This window comes from Sorex araneus, chromosome 2, assembly GCF_027595985.1.
Source record: "Sorex araneus isolate mSorAra2 chromosome 2, mSorAra2.pri, whole genome shotgun sequence".
Taxonomy (NCBI): domain Eukaryota; kingdom Metazoa; phylum Chordata; class Mammalia; order Eulipotyphla; family Soricidae; genus Sorex; species Sorex araneus.
Genome location: NC_073303.1, coordinates 243009357 through 243023971, shown reverse-complemented (window position 1 = coordinate 243023971; position 14615 = coordinate 243009357). Strand labels below are relative to the sequence as shown.

The window sequence follows — 14615 nt, the reverse complement described above, 5'->3', positions numbered from 1 at the left end:
CCCTGTGACCACAGGTGTGTAAATATTCCAGCCTTTTGTTTATTCTTATGCCCCCACTTTATTTAAACACCGTGGTTTACAAAGTTCTGCATGATGGTTTGGTACTGGCATTCAATATTCCAACCCCAGTCCCACCACACTGTCACCTTCACTCCACCATTGCCTCCACTTCCCCAACACCCCCCCTCAAGCCTGTCCCCATAGCAGGCCCACAATAATTTATTTTATATTGCTTGTTACTACTACATGGCTAGTGGGATGACCAAAAAATATTTCTGTACAAGAAAATTTGTGAAAATGGGTTACTGTCACTGTCATCCCGTTGCTCATCGATTTGTTCGAGCAGGCACCAGTAATGTCTCTCATTGAGAGACTTATTGTTACTGTTTTTGGCATATCCAATACGCTGGAGCGATAGCACAGCAGTTGGGTGTTCGCCTTTCATGCGGCGACCCGTGTTCGATTCCTCTGCCCCCTCTCGGAGAGCCCGGCAAGCTACCGAGAGTATGGAGCCCGCAAGGCAGAGCCTGGCAAGCTACCCGTGCGTGAAAATGGGTCGTCAAGAAAAACTGTCCCCATGGGGGACATGAAGTCCTTGTCTGAGGGTTTCCTAAGCTGTTGTCGTGAGTTGAGCCTTCTGTGTGTGAGAATGTTTTTGTTCATCAAGATTGGCTGGTGTCTGTGTTGCAGCCCCACCTGATCTGGCGGGGATGTCAGGGTTGTAGAGTGGAAGATGTTACTTCAGAAAATCCAGAATATTTCATTGCATAGTCGGACCAGAGGCATGGCTGCGGCCTTGAGGTGCAGGAGTGCCCGCAGGGATTTTGGTAGAATGGGAGCTGGTCCACCCTTCTCCGAAATTGCCCCAGAGATCTCAGCAGGGAATGGGGATCCAAGAAATTTTGGCCACTAGTTGATCTCTTTCAAGATTTATGCGGACTTGAACAATAGTCCAGCTGGAAGGGCATTTGCCTTGCACACAGCCGACCTGGGTTTAATCCCTGGCATCTCGTAGGTTCCCTTGAGCATTGCCAGGAGCAATTCCTGAGTGCAGAGCCAGGAGGAACCCCTGAGCATTGCCAAGTGTCGCCCAAAAAGAAAAAAAAATTGAGTCTCTGGAACAAGGCCGGTAGGTGAACTTACATGGCAGCGGTGGTGGGACGTGGAAGTTTGGTTTTTTGTTCTTAACTAGTATATGGAACTTGCAAACGATGGGCCAGATGGGTGGGAAGCGAAGCACAGAGAAGGGATGTTGTATTTAATAAAAAGTCCAGGGGTCCAGAGAGATAGCACAGTAGGTAGCACATTTACCTTGATGCCTGGCCCCCCTTCTAGTCCCCTGAGCAAAGGCAAAAGTGATCCCTGAGTGCAGACCCAGGAGTAAGCCCTGAACACCACCAGGCCAGGCCTCCGAGCCAAAATAAGCATAAAAATTAAAATGCTGAACTGCCCCTTGTCCTGAGCTGCTGATGGGTTCAGAGGTGGAGATACCAGTTAGACAAGTTCAGCTGAAATCAGTGGCCGACAGGATTCAGTGAGGTTTTGCTATCCTGGTGACATTGAAAGGTTTCTCAAGGGCCAGCACAATAGTACAGCAGGAAAGGCACTTGCCTTGCATGCAGCTGGCCTGGTCCCATGCCAGCATCACATCGGTATCCCCAAGCCCGCTCGGAGTGATCCCTGAGTACAGAGCCAAGAGAAAGCTCTGAGCACCGCTTGGTGTGGTCCTGATAGGAAAAACAGAAAAACAAAACAAAACGGTTTCTCTATATGAAAATTCACATCTATGGTTAAGTTTGGAATTGGAGTAGAGGTCTTCCTACATCTGTTGTAGTTCATCTCCAGCATACAGGAAGGCTGAGGGTAGAGCTTCCCACACTCCTTCCAGACAGAGGGTCTTTTTCCAGTGTGATGTCTCACGTGGACAGGAAGGCCTGGAGAACAAAGGGCTGGCTGTTTTTCCCGTTGGAAAAGATTCCATACAGCCTAGGGGTTGGTCACTGCTGTGGCGCCCATGCCACAGAACGAGAGAAGAGGATGAGACAGACCCAGTGCTTTGGCTGAGAGCCCCGAGGAAGGGGCTACCTTTGTGGATTTTTTTCTTTTTTTAGCTCTGTACCACTGTCCTCCTGGTTCCCATCACACAGGCCCTCTCTTTGCAAGTTCACATACACATGAAGCCCCAAGGCATGTTGGCAGAGATACAAGTGGTGAGGACCTCTCCTTTCTACATGATGACGTGGGAACCTCATGACACTCTCACAGGATTGCTTCCAGCTTGCCTGCTTTTCAGCAATCCCTGTTGTCAAAACTAAAACTTGTTCTATGCAGGGGAACTATTGTGACCTTAGGGATTTTTAGGAGGGGGTTGGTTTCACACCAACTGTGCCATCTCTTGTAAGTAATGCAGGTGTGAGGGTCCTCCCATTAGACGGCTAGGGCTTCGCACTTGGTATGAACTCTCCTGTGTTCAGTCAGTCTTGAGGCCCTACTAAAGGCCTTCCCACACTCTGGACATGTGTGGGGTTTCAGACCAGAGTGGATTTGCCGATGCCTGTTCAGGACTGAATGATGCGTGAAGGTTTTCCCACACTCCTGACATCTGTAAGGTTTCTCGCCCCTGTGAATTCTCATGTGTTCGGTAAGGTTTGCGGATCGGGTGAAGGCCTTCCCACATTCCTCGCATGCATATGGTTTCTCTCTGCTGTGAACTGTCATGTGTCGAGCGAGGACCGTGGGCGCAATAAAGGCCTTGCCACACTCCTGACATACGTAAGGTTTCTCTCCAGTGTGAAGTCTCCTGTGCTGAGTTAGGTAGGCGGACGTAGCAAAGGCCTTCCCGCACACCTCGCACATGTTGGGGCTCTCTCCGGCGTGCATCCTCTGGTGTTCCAGGAAGTATAAGGAGGAAGTGAAGACCTTCCCACATTCCTGACAGACATGGAGTTTCTCTTGAGTATGAATGCTCCTATGTCTCGAGAGGTAAAAGGACCTTGTGAAGGCCTTCCCGCAATCCTGACATGTAAAAGGTTTCTCACCGGTGTGAACTCTCCTGTGTTGAGTAAGGTTGGAGGACGCTGAGAAGGCCTTCCCGCACTCCTGACAGACATAAGGGTTTTCTTCAGTATGAAGTCGTTTGTGCTGGGCAAGGTATGAGTAGGAGGCAAAAGCCTTTCCACACGCCTCACAGATATAGGGGCTCTCTCCCGTGTGATTTCTCCTATGTTTAGACAGGGATGATGATGAGATAAAGGCCTTCCCGCATTCTTGACATATGTAGGGTTTTTCACCGGTGTGAATTCTCACGTGGTGAGTAAGGGAAGAGGGTTTCGTGAAGGCCTTCCCGCATTCCTGACACACGTATGGTTTCTCTCCTGTGTGCATCCTTCTGTGTGCATTCAGGGCCGAGGCGTGCGTGAAGGCCTTCCCACATTCCTGACAGACATAGGGTCTCTGGCCCGTGTGAACTGTCCTATGGATGGAAAGGTGTGAGGAGCGGGTGAAGGTCTTCCCACATTCCTCACAGACATAAGGCCTCTCCCCCGTGTGAATCCGCCAGTGCTTAGAAAGGGAGGATTTCTCCCGAAAGGCCTTCCCGCATTCCTGACACACGTACGGTCTCTCCCCGGTGTGAATTCGCCGGTGTCTAGAAAGGGATGAGGGGAAAACAAAGACCTTCCCACAGTCCTGACATACAAAAGTGTTCTGCCCAGGACGCAACTGCCCAAGTGGGGGGAGAGGGGGGGCCAAACCAAATTCCTGATAGGCAACGGGATACTCGCCTAAGTGAAGTCTCATATGCTCAGCCAGGTTGGAGGAGCGAGTGAAGGCCTTCCCGCACTCCTGACATGCATACGGTTTCTCTCCAGTATGAATTCTCCTGTGCATAAGAAGTTTGGAGGAGTACACAAAGGCCTTCCCACAGTCCTTACAGATATAAGGTTTCTCTCCAGTATGCATTTTCCGATGTATAATAAGTTTTGAGGAGTAAGTGAAGGCCTCCCCACATTCCTTGCATATAAAGGGTTTCTCTCCAGTATGAATTCTCCTATGTATAATGAGATGTGAGGAGTAAGCAAAGGCCTTCCCACACTGCTTACACACATAAGGTTTCTCTCCAGAATGGATTTTCCTATGTATAGTAAGGCTCGAGGGTCGAGTAAAGGCCTTCCCACATTCCTCACATGCATACGGTTTCTCTCCAGTATGAATTCTTCGATGTATAATAAGGTTGGAGGATCGATCAAAGGCCTTCCCACAGTCTTTACATGCGTAAGGTTTCTCGCCAGCATTTACGTTCATATGGTCACGCCTCAAAGTCTGACATGCTGTTTGACTCAAAGTTTGTTCTCGCTGCTGACATTCCTGGGAATTCTGTCCACTCTGGGTCTCTAAGGGAACATCATGGTGCTGAGAACACGGGAAGGCTCCCTCACATTCCTCACACTGGGATGGGGTCAGTCCATGGTGACTTTGCTTGTGGGCACGTTGGTACGAGGGGTTCACTATAAACAGTGCTCCTCTCCCACAGTCCAGGGGCTGCCCCACTGCAGGGGTTTGTGTTTGTGGATGGAGGGCAATAGACTCTGAGGAGCTTTTTCCAGGGGAGGGGTTCTGCAGAGTGAGGTCGTTCTCTTCATTCTGATCCCCCTCAGAGGACATCCCGCTTGTCTCAGCATTGCCGTGGGGCTGAGGGCACAATGGCTCACTCAAAACTTTGGCACACTGTGCAGGATCAGAGACATTCCACCAGGACTGGCTGCTTCCCTGTTGAACAGCAGAGAAGAAGTCCAATTATTGCTCTATGCCTTGATAGTCTCCATGTCCAAAAAACACTGAGCCCTGAATGTGTGATTTCTAACATGTGCACCACACGAATGCAATTCCCGATATGTGTGTGGTTCTTCCATGGAATGACCTAATGTTTCTGCAAGACATACACGCAAATTTCAAAGTGCTTTTTTCCCCTTCAAGTCAATGAACAGGTGCAGATGAGACAGTAGGTTCCCTCTGTAGAATAGGAAGCACTGGTTTTGATCAAAATGTAAAATGCACCCAAATTTGGGGCAAGGCTACAGCTCGGTGTAGAGATTGTGTTTACAGGTGTGAAGATAATGTTAGATTCCCAACAGCTGAAAGATCCGCAGTACAGTGATCATTTAGAATAACTGTGTGTGTATCTATCCCTTTCAAAGATCAATGAGTTTTTTATTGTTTTGTTTTCACTGTTTTTTTTTTTTACAAGGGGAGTTCGTTTTTTTTTGGGGGGGTCACACTTGGTTATGCTCTGGCCTTACTCCAGGTTCTACACTCAGGGATTATTACTGGATTCAGGGAAACCTATGGGGTTCTATGGGTGGAAACTGAAGCGGGGGTGCATACAAGGTATGTACTCTTTCCATTGTACATACCTTGTACATACCAGCCCCTAGATGGGCTAAACAGTAAAAACTAGTGCTTGAATTCTGTCAAGGGAAAATCACAGCATTTCCTTGGTGTGAAAAATGTGCCTTTAGGTTTGTTTGGTTTGGGTTTTGTTGGGTCACATTCCAAAATGCTCAGGGGTTACTCATGGCTCTGCACTCAGGAATTCCTCCTGGCGGTGCCTGGGGAACCATATGGAATGCCAGAGATCAAATCAGAGTCAGCTGCACACAAGGCAAACATCCTCCCTGCTGTACTATCTCGCCAGTCCCAGGTGGTCTTTTGAAAAATGTACTTTAACAGCCCTGTGAAGCTAAGGGGCTACTTATTGAGCACTGGGCTTGTGGGTTCCTAGCTGTGGTGCCAAGAGACCACTTAAATGGTGACAGGGATGGGACCTGACCCTACACATGCAAATCATGTCTTGGTCCACCGAGCTATAATTCTGGCATAGTAATTTTATTTTTCTTTTAAAAAAATTTTGCACAACACCCAGTGTTGCTCAGGGTTTGCACTCAGGGAACATTTCTGGCAGGGCTCAGGAGAACCTTTGAGATAGACCTGGGTCAGCTGCCTACAAGGCAAGCACCCCACGTCTGGGCTGTCTTCAGCCAGGCCTTATAACTCATTTTTTTTGAATCTTACCTTCTCAAACCTATTTGGCAAGCCAGTTCCCAAATCAAATGGTTGCAATGACAAGCTCTGAAGCTCTGATTTGTGTTCTGAAAATCAAATACAATATGCAAGGTAAGAATTGGTGGCATGGAAGATAGCGGAACACGGCAAAAACTGGTGGAATGAATTCTGCATTGCTTTCACAATTTTTTGTTTTGTTCTGTTTTGCTTGGGGGGGGTCACACCCAGTGATGCTCAGGGCTTACTCCTTGCACTGCACTCAGGGATCACTCCTGACGGTGCTTGGGGGACCCTATGAGATACCGGGGATCAAACTTGGGTTGGCTGTGTGCTGTTTTCATATTTTAAAAAGGTTTACAGAGGCTGGAGTGATAGATTTCAGGAGACTGAGGCCCCCCCCCACCCAGAACTCCCACACTGCTCAGGGCCCGAGCCAGGGAGGGTCCTCAGACACTCACCTGCACATAGGCCTCTTCTCCCCGGCCTCAGGGCTTCTTCTTCCAACCAGGAGATCACCGCAGGCTTCATCCCTGCATGCCCTGCTCCCAGAGACAGAAGCACAGATTTGATTTTTTTCTTTTTTGGGTCACACCTGGCGATGCACAGGGGTCACTCCTGGCTCTGCACTCAGGAATTACCCCTGGCAGTGCTCAGAGGACCCTATGGGATGCTGGGAATCGAACCTGGGTCTGCAGCATGCAAGGCAAACGCCCTACCCGCTGTGCTATCGCTCCAGCCCCAGAAGCACGGATTAGTGACAAAGAAAATGCAACAAGCCTCCCCTGTGTGTCCTGAAGAAATCCAACCACATTACTGAAAAGAAACGAACAGAATCTGCACTTTGTATGTGCCCCAGATTCGTTATCTGCTAGAGAAGACTCAAGTTGAAATTAAGAATCGAACTGTGGGCCTGGGCAACAGTACAGCGAGGACAGTGCTTTCCTTGCAGACAGCTGACCCAGATTCCATCTGCAGTCTCCCCGATGGTCCCCTGAGCACTCTCAGGAGTGATCCCTGGGTATGGAGCCAGGAGTAACCCCTGAAGATTGCTGGGTATGACCCAAATCCACCCCTGCCTCCCCTGCCCACATAATCTAATTGAGGAGGGCTGGGGCTGGATCATACGGCAGGTAGAGCAATAAATAGTTCAGCACTTGGGGCTGGAGCGATAGCACAGTGGGTAGGGCATTTGCCTTGCACGCGGCCGACCCAGTTTCGATTCCCAGCATCCCATATGGTCCACTGAGCACAGCCAGGGGTAATTCCTGAGTTGCAGAGCCAGGAGTGACCCCTGAGCATCGCTGGGTGTGACCCAAAAAGCAAAAAAAAAATAGTTTAGCACTTGCCTTGCCTATGGCTAATTTGGGTTCAATCCCCGGCTTCCCATAGGGTTTCCCAAACCACAGCAGGAGTGATTCCTGAGTGCAGAGCCAGGAGTAAATGCTGAGTCCCACCGGAGGCGGCCTCACTCCCCACCACCACATTTCCTTGAAAGTATCAAACCAAATAGTCCAATAGGGTGCAAAGTTTGGGGCAGGTGGTGCAGGAACCTCAGGTGTGATCCTTGGTGGCGCTACACGGTCCCACTAGCACCATGGAAGTGACGCCAATCCCCAACGTCAAACAGTTCTGATAATGTTTGCCCCCAACGTTAAGAAATAAAAACAACTTAAGTGAACTACAAGTCAACGGACTGACTGAAGCGAAGGCAAGCCGGCCCTGGCTCACAGCATCACGTCCATTATTGAGCATCTGTCTGTGAGAAGGATGCAGTATGACAGCCCTCCTCTTTATTGTGCCTTTTGGGGTCAGGCCCAGAGGTACTCAGGGCTTCTTCCTGGCTCTGTGCTCAGGGAGTACTCCTGGAGGGACTCAGGATGATAGGGGGTTGCTGGGGATGGAACCCAGGTTGGGTTCATTCCACTGCAGTTATCTCTCTGGTCCCTAGAGCCACGCTTTAAGTGTAGATACCACAGGGATGCAGTGTGGGTGCTGGCCCCTCCCAGCCCCCTAGCAGATAACCCCAGTCTGACCCAGCATGGGCCACGGCCCCGGTGGTCCTCACCGATGGCCCGCAGGTGCTGGTAGATCTCCAGCATCACATCCCTGTAGAGCTTCCTCTGAGTGGCATCCAGGCACGTCCACTCCTCCGGGGTAAAGTTCACAGCCACATCGGGGAAGGCCACCATGTCCTAAGCCGACACACACACACAGGGGGTGGGAGTCAGGGCCTGTCCCCACCCCTTTTCCTGGGTTTTGAGGATGGGACCCCCATGGCTCGGGGCCTCTCCTCTTGGGAGGAACCAGCCTCGATGTCCCCTTCTCTCTACCTGCCCGCCTGGCTGAGAGGCCACAGGAAACACTCTCAGGAAGCCAGGTCAGCTACAATGAGGTGGGCATGCTATACTAGAAGATTCTTGCTCAGAACCAAGCCCAGGGCCAATCCCGGCACCCCTGGGTCCCTTCAGCCTGCTGGTGCTAACACCAAGCGCAGAGTCGAGGAGGAGTCAAAAAGAAAGTCCAGGGGCCAGGAGCAGGGAGGTCTTTGTCTTGCACGCTGCTGACCAGGATTCAATCCCCAGCACCCAGGGGCTGGAGCGATAGCACAGTGGGTGGGGCACTTGCCTTGCATGCGGCCTACCCAGGTTTGATTCCCAACATCCCATATGGTCCCCTGAGCACCACCAGGGGTAATTCCTGAGTGCAGAGCCAGGAGTAACCCCTGTGCATTGCCAGGTGTGACCCCAAAATAAAAAAAACCCCAAAAAACAATAAAACTGAATCAATCCCTGGCACCCCCTAGGCTCCCACACATACTGCCAGGGGTGATTCCTGGGTGCAGAGCCAGGTGTAACCCCTGAGCATTGCTGGGTATGGCCCCAAAAGGAAAAAAATGGCAACTCTAGGTGTGGCGCCAAACCCTAAACATACCCCCATCAGCCACCAGCCTTCACAGCCCCTCTCTGCCCAGGGCTCTAGGGATGAGAAGGGGTCACTCATTGTCCAGTGAGTGACTCAGAACCAGGCGTGACCGACTTAGCACTCACAGCCCCTGTGCACCCAAATCCCTCCGGAAGCAGGGACAAACAACTTGCCTCCCAACAGCTCTGCTGTCCTGAAAGACCCTTCACTCTCGTTTCCCCCAGAGAGCCACAAGGTGATGTCAATGTGGCCACAGCAGCTTTGGAAGCGAAGCTGTTTTACTGAGGGAGGTTGCAGGGAGAAGGGCAGACTTCAGAAAAAAGGGAAAAGGAGAAAGGCATGTCCTTGGGGCCCAAAGCGATAGTAGCAAGGTAGGGCAAAGACCCTATCTAGGGTCCCCGGAGTCCCCCAGGAGTGATCCCCTGAATGCAGGGAAAGGAGTAGGCCCCAAAGATCAATGGGCATGGTATCAAATAAAAAACAAAATAAACAGAAGGCCAAAAGGTAGGACAGTGGGTCAGGCACTAGCCTTGCACTTAGTCAACCCAGGTTCCTTCCTGGGCACCCCAGCTTGTACCCCACCAGCAGCGATTCCTGAGGTCGGAACCAGGAATAAGCCCTAGGCACCACCTGCCACCCATAAATCAAACCAAACCGAACACATACACCTAAGAGCGACCTAAAACAGCAAGAGAGAGGGCCAAGTGATAGCACAGTGGGGAGAGCGCTTGCCTTGCACGTGGCCAACCCTGTTTCAATTCTTGATTTCCACATTTCATATGGCCTCCCCAAGCACCATCAGGAGTAATTCCCGAGTGCAGAGCCAGCAGTAACCCCTGTACACTGCCATCTGTGGCCTAAAAACAAAACAAACACATAAGAAACTGCAGAGATGGGCCGGAGCGATAGCACAGCGGCTAGGGTGTTTGTCTTGCACGTGGCCGACCCGGGTTCAATCCCTGGAATCCCATATGGTCCCCCAAGCACTGCCAGGAGTAATTCCTGAGTGCAAAAGTGCAAAGCCAGGAGTAACCCCTGAGCATCGCTGGGTGTGACCCAAAAAGAAAAAAAAAACTGCAGAGAGTCAGGCTCTCTGGCCAGGAGCCACATGCCAGTGCTCTTTCCTGAAACAACTCTGGAGACAGTTGGCCCTGGAAGCCTGTGTGCTCCTGTCACTGCATCATGTCCTCTTGTCACTCTCCTACCTGGGGACAGTGTGCCAGACGATGCGTCACCATCTTCTCCCACCTCTGTTGTTCCCGAGGTTCAGCAGGAGGTTCCCTGCAAAGACCTGGAGGAGAAATCAGAGCCGTGAGCACCAGAGAGGAGCGCAACCTTTCTGGCCCTGACCGGAAGTTCCTGCATTGGAGCCAGAAATGCCCTGAGCGGCTGCACCCTTGGGTACTGGCTCATAGACCCACCCAGGAGAGACACTGCCAGATGCTCCTTCTTCTCCAGGGGACGCAGAAGCAGGTTGGGATCTGGGCTGCCTGTCAGGACAAGAGCAATGAGCTCTGTCTACTGGGGGGGGGTAAGGGAAGTGGGGTAGGGGGCCTGCAACCCTGAGCCCGAGGGTTCCTCCCTGGGCCCCACAGGAAGGTCCCCCACAGTCCCAGGGGCTAACTCTGAGGCCAGGAACTCCCATGCATCAGTGCCCCCTGAAAGTAGGCAGCAGGGCTGTTCCCAGCGACCACAGCCCCAAAAGCAGCTCTGTCACTGGGATGGACACAAGGACGCAGTGTGGATAAACTCTCAGTGGCAGTTCTTGGTGGGTGGATGAGAACATGGCTCCTCCCCCCCCAAAAAAAAGAAAAAACGGGCAAAGCAGAATTGAATGCCAATAGTACAGGTGGGAAATCCTGCCTTGAAATGAAACCACAGTTTACAGTCGAGGGATTTTTTTTGTCTGTTTGGTTGGTTTTATGGGCAACACTTGGCAATGTCAGGGATTACTTCTGACTCTGAACTCAGGAATCTGGAGGTACTAGGGGGAACCATATAGGATGCCGGGGATCAAACTCAGGTTGGCTGTATGTAAGGTATGTGCTGTCTCCGCTATACTCTCTCTCTGGCCCAAGCAAAGGAGGATTTTTCTATGAATGGCACTGGCACTGGGTTATACCAGTCTATTCTCATGGCTTAGTTTCTGGTTTCTGTTTCTTTGGTGGCCACACCCAGCACTGCACAGAATCTACAGGATCTCCACATCAATTTTTTTTTTTTTTTTTTTTTTGCTCTTTGGGTCACACCTGGTGATGCACAGGGGTTATTCCTGGCTCTGCACTCAGGAATTACTCCTGGCGGTGCTCAGGGGACCAGATGTGATGCTGGGAATTGAACCTGGGTCACCTGAATGCAAGGCAAATACCCTACCCACTGTGCTATCGCTCCAGCCCCTCCACATCAACTTTTCATGGACTCTATGATTTTGGTCTTTTGGGCACATGACTTTGTTTGTGAAAAAAGGTGGGAAAAACTCTGTTTTTCTCAAAGGATCTTTTTTTGGGGCCACACACAGAGATGCTCTGGGGTTACTTCTGACTTGCACTTGCACTCAGAAATTACTCCTGGTGATGCTCAGGGGAACCTATGGAATGCTGGGGATTGAACCCGGACCTGGGCCTGCAAGGCAAATGCTCTCCCATGGTGCAATCTCTCTGGCCCCAGCCCCAAAGAATCTTTAAAAGGTGAGAAACCTGTAATTTTACTTAGACTTTCTTTTTCTCCTGTTAGCCTCTCATTGAAAATATTCCAGAATGTTCACATCTAAGAATTCTTTTTTCCTTCTCACATTTAGGCCACATCTGGTGATACTCGGGATTATTTCTGGCTCTGCTCAGGGGTCCATATGGATGCCAGGGGTCGAACCCGGGTTGGCCAAGTGCAAAGCAAACATCCTCCCTGCATCTAAGAATATCTGCTAAAGATATAAACAGAGAGGGACTGAGAGAGAGAGTTCACCAAGGCTGGAGAAGCAGGGGGCCTTCCCTTGTACCCACTGTCCACTGGTCCCCTGACCAGAGCAGTAGCAGCCCTCAAGCACCGCCAGGAGAGACCCAAATCTCAACTCCCCCCAAAGTATTAAGATAGACTCAGGGATGGGCTAGAGTGATAGCATAGTGGGTGGGGCATTTGCTTTGTATGCAGCTGACCCCGGTTCGATTCCCAGCATCCCATCTGGTCCTCTGAGCACCGCCAGGAGTAATTTCTGAGTGCAAAGCCAGGAGTAACCCCTGTGCATCGCCGGGTGTGACCCCAAAAAACAAAAGCAAAAAAAAAAGATAGACCCAGGGATAGGCTGGAATGATAGCATAGCAGGTGGGGCATTTGCTTTGTACGCAGCTGACCCGGGTTCGATTCCCAGCATCCCATATGGTTCCCTGAGCACCGCCAGGAGTAATTCCTGAGTGCAGAGCCAGGAGTAACTCCTGGCATCGCTGGGTGTGACCCCCCCAAAAAAAAAGATAGACCCAGGGAGAGGAGCTCAAAGGGCTGAGCGCCTGCTTAGAGCAGGAGAAGGCAAGAGCCCCTGAGCATTTCCAGGAGAGATGGAAAAAACAACCCTCCCCCCTCCAAGCAAAACCCCCAAAGGTCAGGGAGTCCTGACCGATAGGACAGCAAGTAGTGAGGATGTGACAGGCTCCAATTTGATCTCTGGCACTCTATATGGTCCCTTGGGCCTATAAGAGTAATCCCCAAAGAGATGAAAGAGATGGGGCTGGAGCGATAGCACAGCGGGTAGGGCGTTTGCCATGCACGTGGCCAACCCGGGTTCGATTCCCAGCATCCCATATGGTCCCCCTAGCACCACCAGGAATAATTCCTGAGTGCATGATCCAGGAGTAACCCCTGTGCATTGCCCGGTGTGACCCAAAAAGAAAAACTTTAAAAAAAATTTAAAAAAAAAAGCCGGGTGAGACTGGCAGTGGTGGTGGAGGAGAAGGAGGAAAAAGATAAGGAGGAGGGGAGGAGGAGGAGAATAAAAAGAAGGAAGGGGAGGAGAGGAGGGGAGGAGGAGGAGGAGAAAAAGATAAGGAGGAGAAGAGGAGAAGGAGGAGGGAGGAAGAAAAGGAGGAGGGGGAGGAGGAGGAGGAGAAGAAATGCTCATGAGCAAAGCAAAACGGAGGCGGAGGAATGGTCGTGCACAAAGAAAAATTTTACTGCAGCTGGTCCTCCCAAGGACCAGCATATTCCCAACTCCCTTTTCTGCAATACTTACCCTAGTGGTCAGGGCTCGATTGTGGGGGGTGCCAGCAACTTGACAGGCAGAGCAGAAATACTTTTTCTGGTTAAAAAAAAAAATCACAATGAGTGGCTGGAGGGGGAGTACAGACAGCATTTAGGGCACTTGTCCTGCAAGCAGCGGGCCTAGGTTCAACCCCAGACACCAGACTGAAGTCACGGCCAGGTCTGATCCTGGAATGTGGAGGCAGGAGTAAAATCCCCGACGTGAATGTGTGCGTGTGTGTACATGCGTGTGCATGCGTGTGTGTGTGTGTGTGTGTGTGTGTGTGTGTGTGTGTGTGATCCCGCTATGAGTAACCCTGAGCATCTCCCGGAGTGTCGCCAGGATCACACCCCCCCAGCGCGCCTCGCCCCCTCTTGGGTACCCAATGACAAGGACGGACGGTCTCGATCACTTCCCATCTATGACTCTTCCCATCACTTCGAAGTGATCGCCCTGGGTCCCGAAGCGATTTTGGAGCTTCTACCCCCGCAGGGGGGGGAGGTCTGGGTCACCGGCTCCAGGACCGGGACACGCACAGGTCCGGTGAAGAGAGGATCGGGCCGACCCAGCGCTCAGCCCCCTGCAGGTGCCCCACCCCGCAAGCCCCTGTGACGAGGGAAACGGACCCCGGAGCGGAGGGGGGGTCCGGAGGCGTGAAAGGCGCCCGGCGAGCGCCCCACGGGGGACCCCGGGGGCCGCGCCTCGCAATCGCCGCTTCCCCGACGGGGGTCCGCGGGGAAACAGAGGCTCTGGGCCCAGGCCTGGGGGAGATCGAGCCCCAGGGCGCCCGCCGAAGCCCCGGAATCCTGACAGTCGGCTCTTTGCAGCCCGGGGGGAGCCTGTCGGCCCCCGTATCTCCTTCACCGAGCGCTCCCGCCGCTCCCCACGCGCAGATCGAGCAGTTTCAGGGCGCTCGGAGCGGCCACTGGGCGGCGTGAAGAGGAAACCCGGCCTTCCAGGGCCACCCCTGCTGCCCCCGGGCACCCCGTAGTCCGCTACTCACCTGGACACCCGCGGCGGCGGCTCCGCGGCGTCACCGCCCCCTTGAGCGGAGCGCTTGAGGGGGAAAAAAGACCCGGATCGCGTGACGTCACTCCTCGCTGCCACAGCCTTAAAGGGCCAGGCTTCGTACTTCCCAAGCCAGGACGGTGAGTTTCCCCCTCTTATCTCCCCGCGAACAGTTTGGGGTCACCCGGCCAGTAAGAGATGGAGAATGGGGAACCGAATGGTTTGATAGGTTGAGCAGAAATTCTCTCTTTCTCTATTTTTTTTTTCTGGGGAAAAAAAAATCAGAGGTTTCTTTACAAACAGCAGCAGGGACACTCCCCTGGCCGCCACACACCCCCCTCGCAGCCAATGAAAATGACGTTGATAAGGCCTGTTTCCCTAGCGGGGCAGGGAGCCT

At 52.1% G+C, this 14615-nt stretch overlaps 1 protein-coding gene across 3 annotated transcripts; it reads right to left on the bottom strand.

Moving 5' to 3' along the window:
* Positions 1-1237: 1237 nt before the first annotated feature.
* LOC105943233 (zinc finger protein 345-like) lies at positions 1238-14266 on the bottom strand. Of its 3 annotated transcripts, XM_055129652.1 has the most exons (7): positions 14214-14266; positions 13202-13267; positions 10188-10273; positions 8126-8252; positions 6519-6599; positions 6070-6146; positions 1238-4767 (listed from the first exon to the last, which is right to left on the bottom strand). In XM_055129652.1, exons 3-7 carry the CDS (start codon positions 10218-10220, stop codon positions 2428-2430), a joined length of 2658 nt encoding a protein of 885 aa, XP_054985627.1. In that variant the 5' UTR covers positions 10221-10273; positions 13202-13267; positions 14214-14266; the 3' UTR covers positions 1238-2427. The 3 variants fall into 3 exon arrangements, with proteins under 3 accessions (XP_054985627.1, XP_054985628.1, XP_054985629.1); XM_055129654.1 differs by lacking the exon at positions 6070-6146 and having other exon boundaries at positions 4639-4767; XM_055129653.1 differs by lacking the exons at positions 6070-6146; positions 10188-10273; positions 13202-13267; positions 14214-14266 and having other exon boundaries at positions 8126-8175.
* Between the last annotated feature and the right edge of the window lie 349 nt (positions 14267-14615).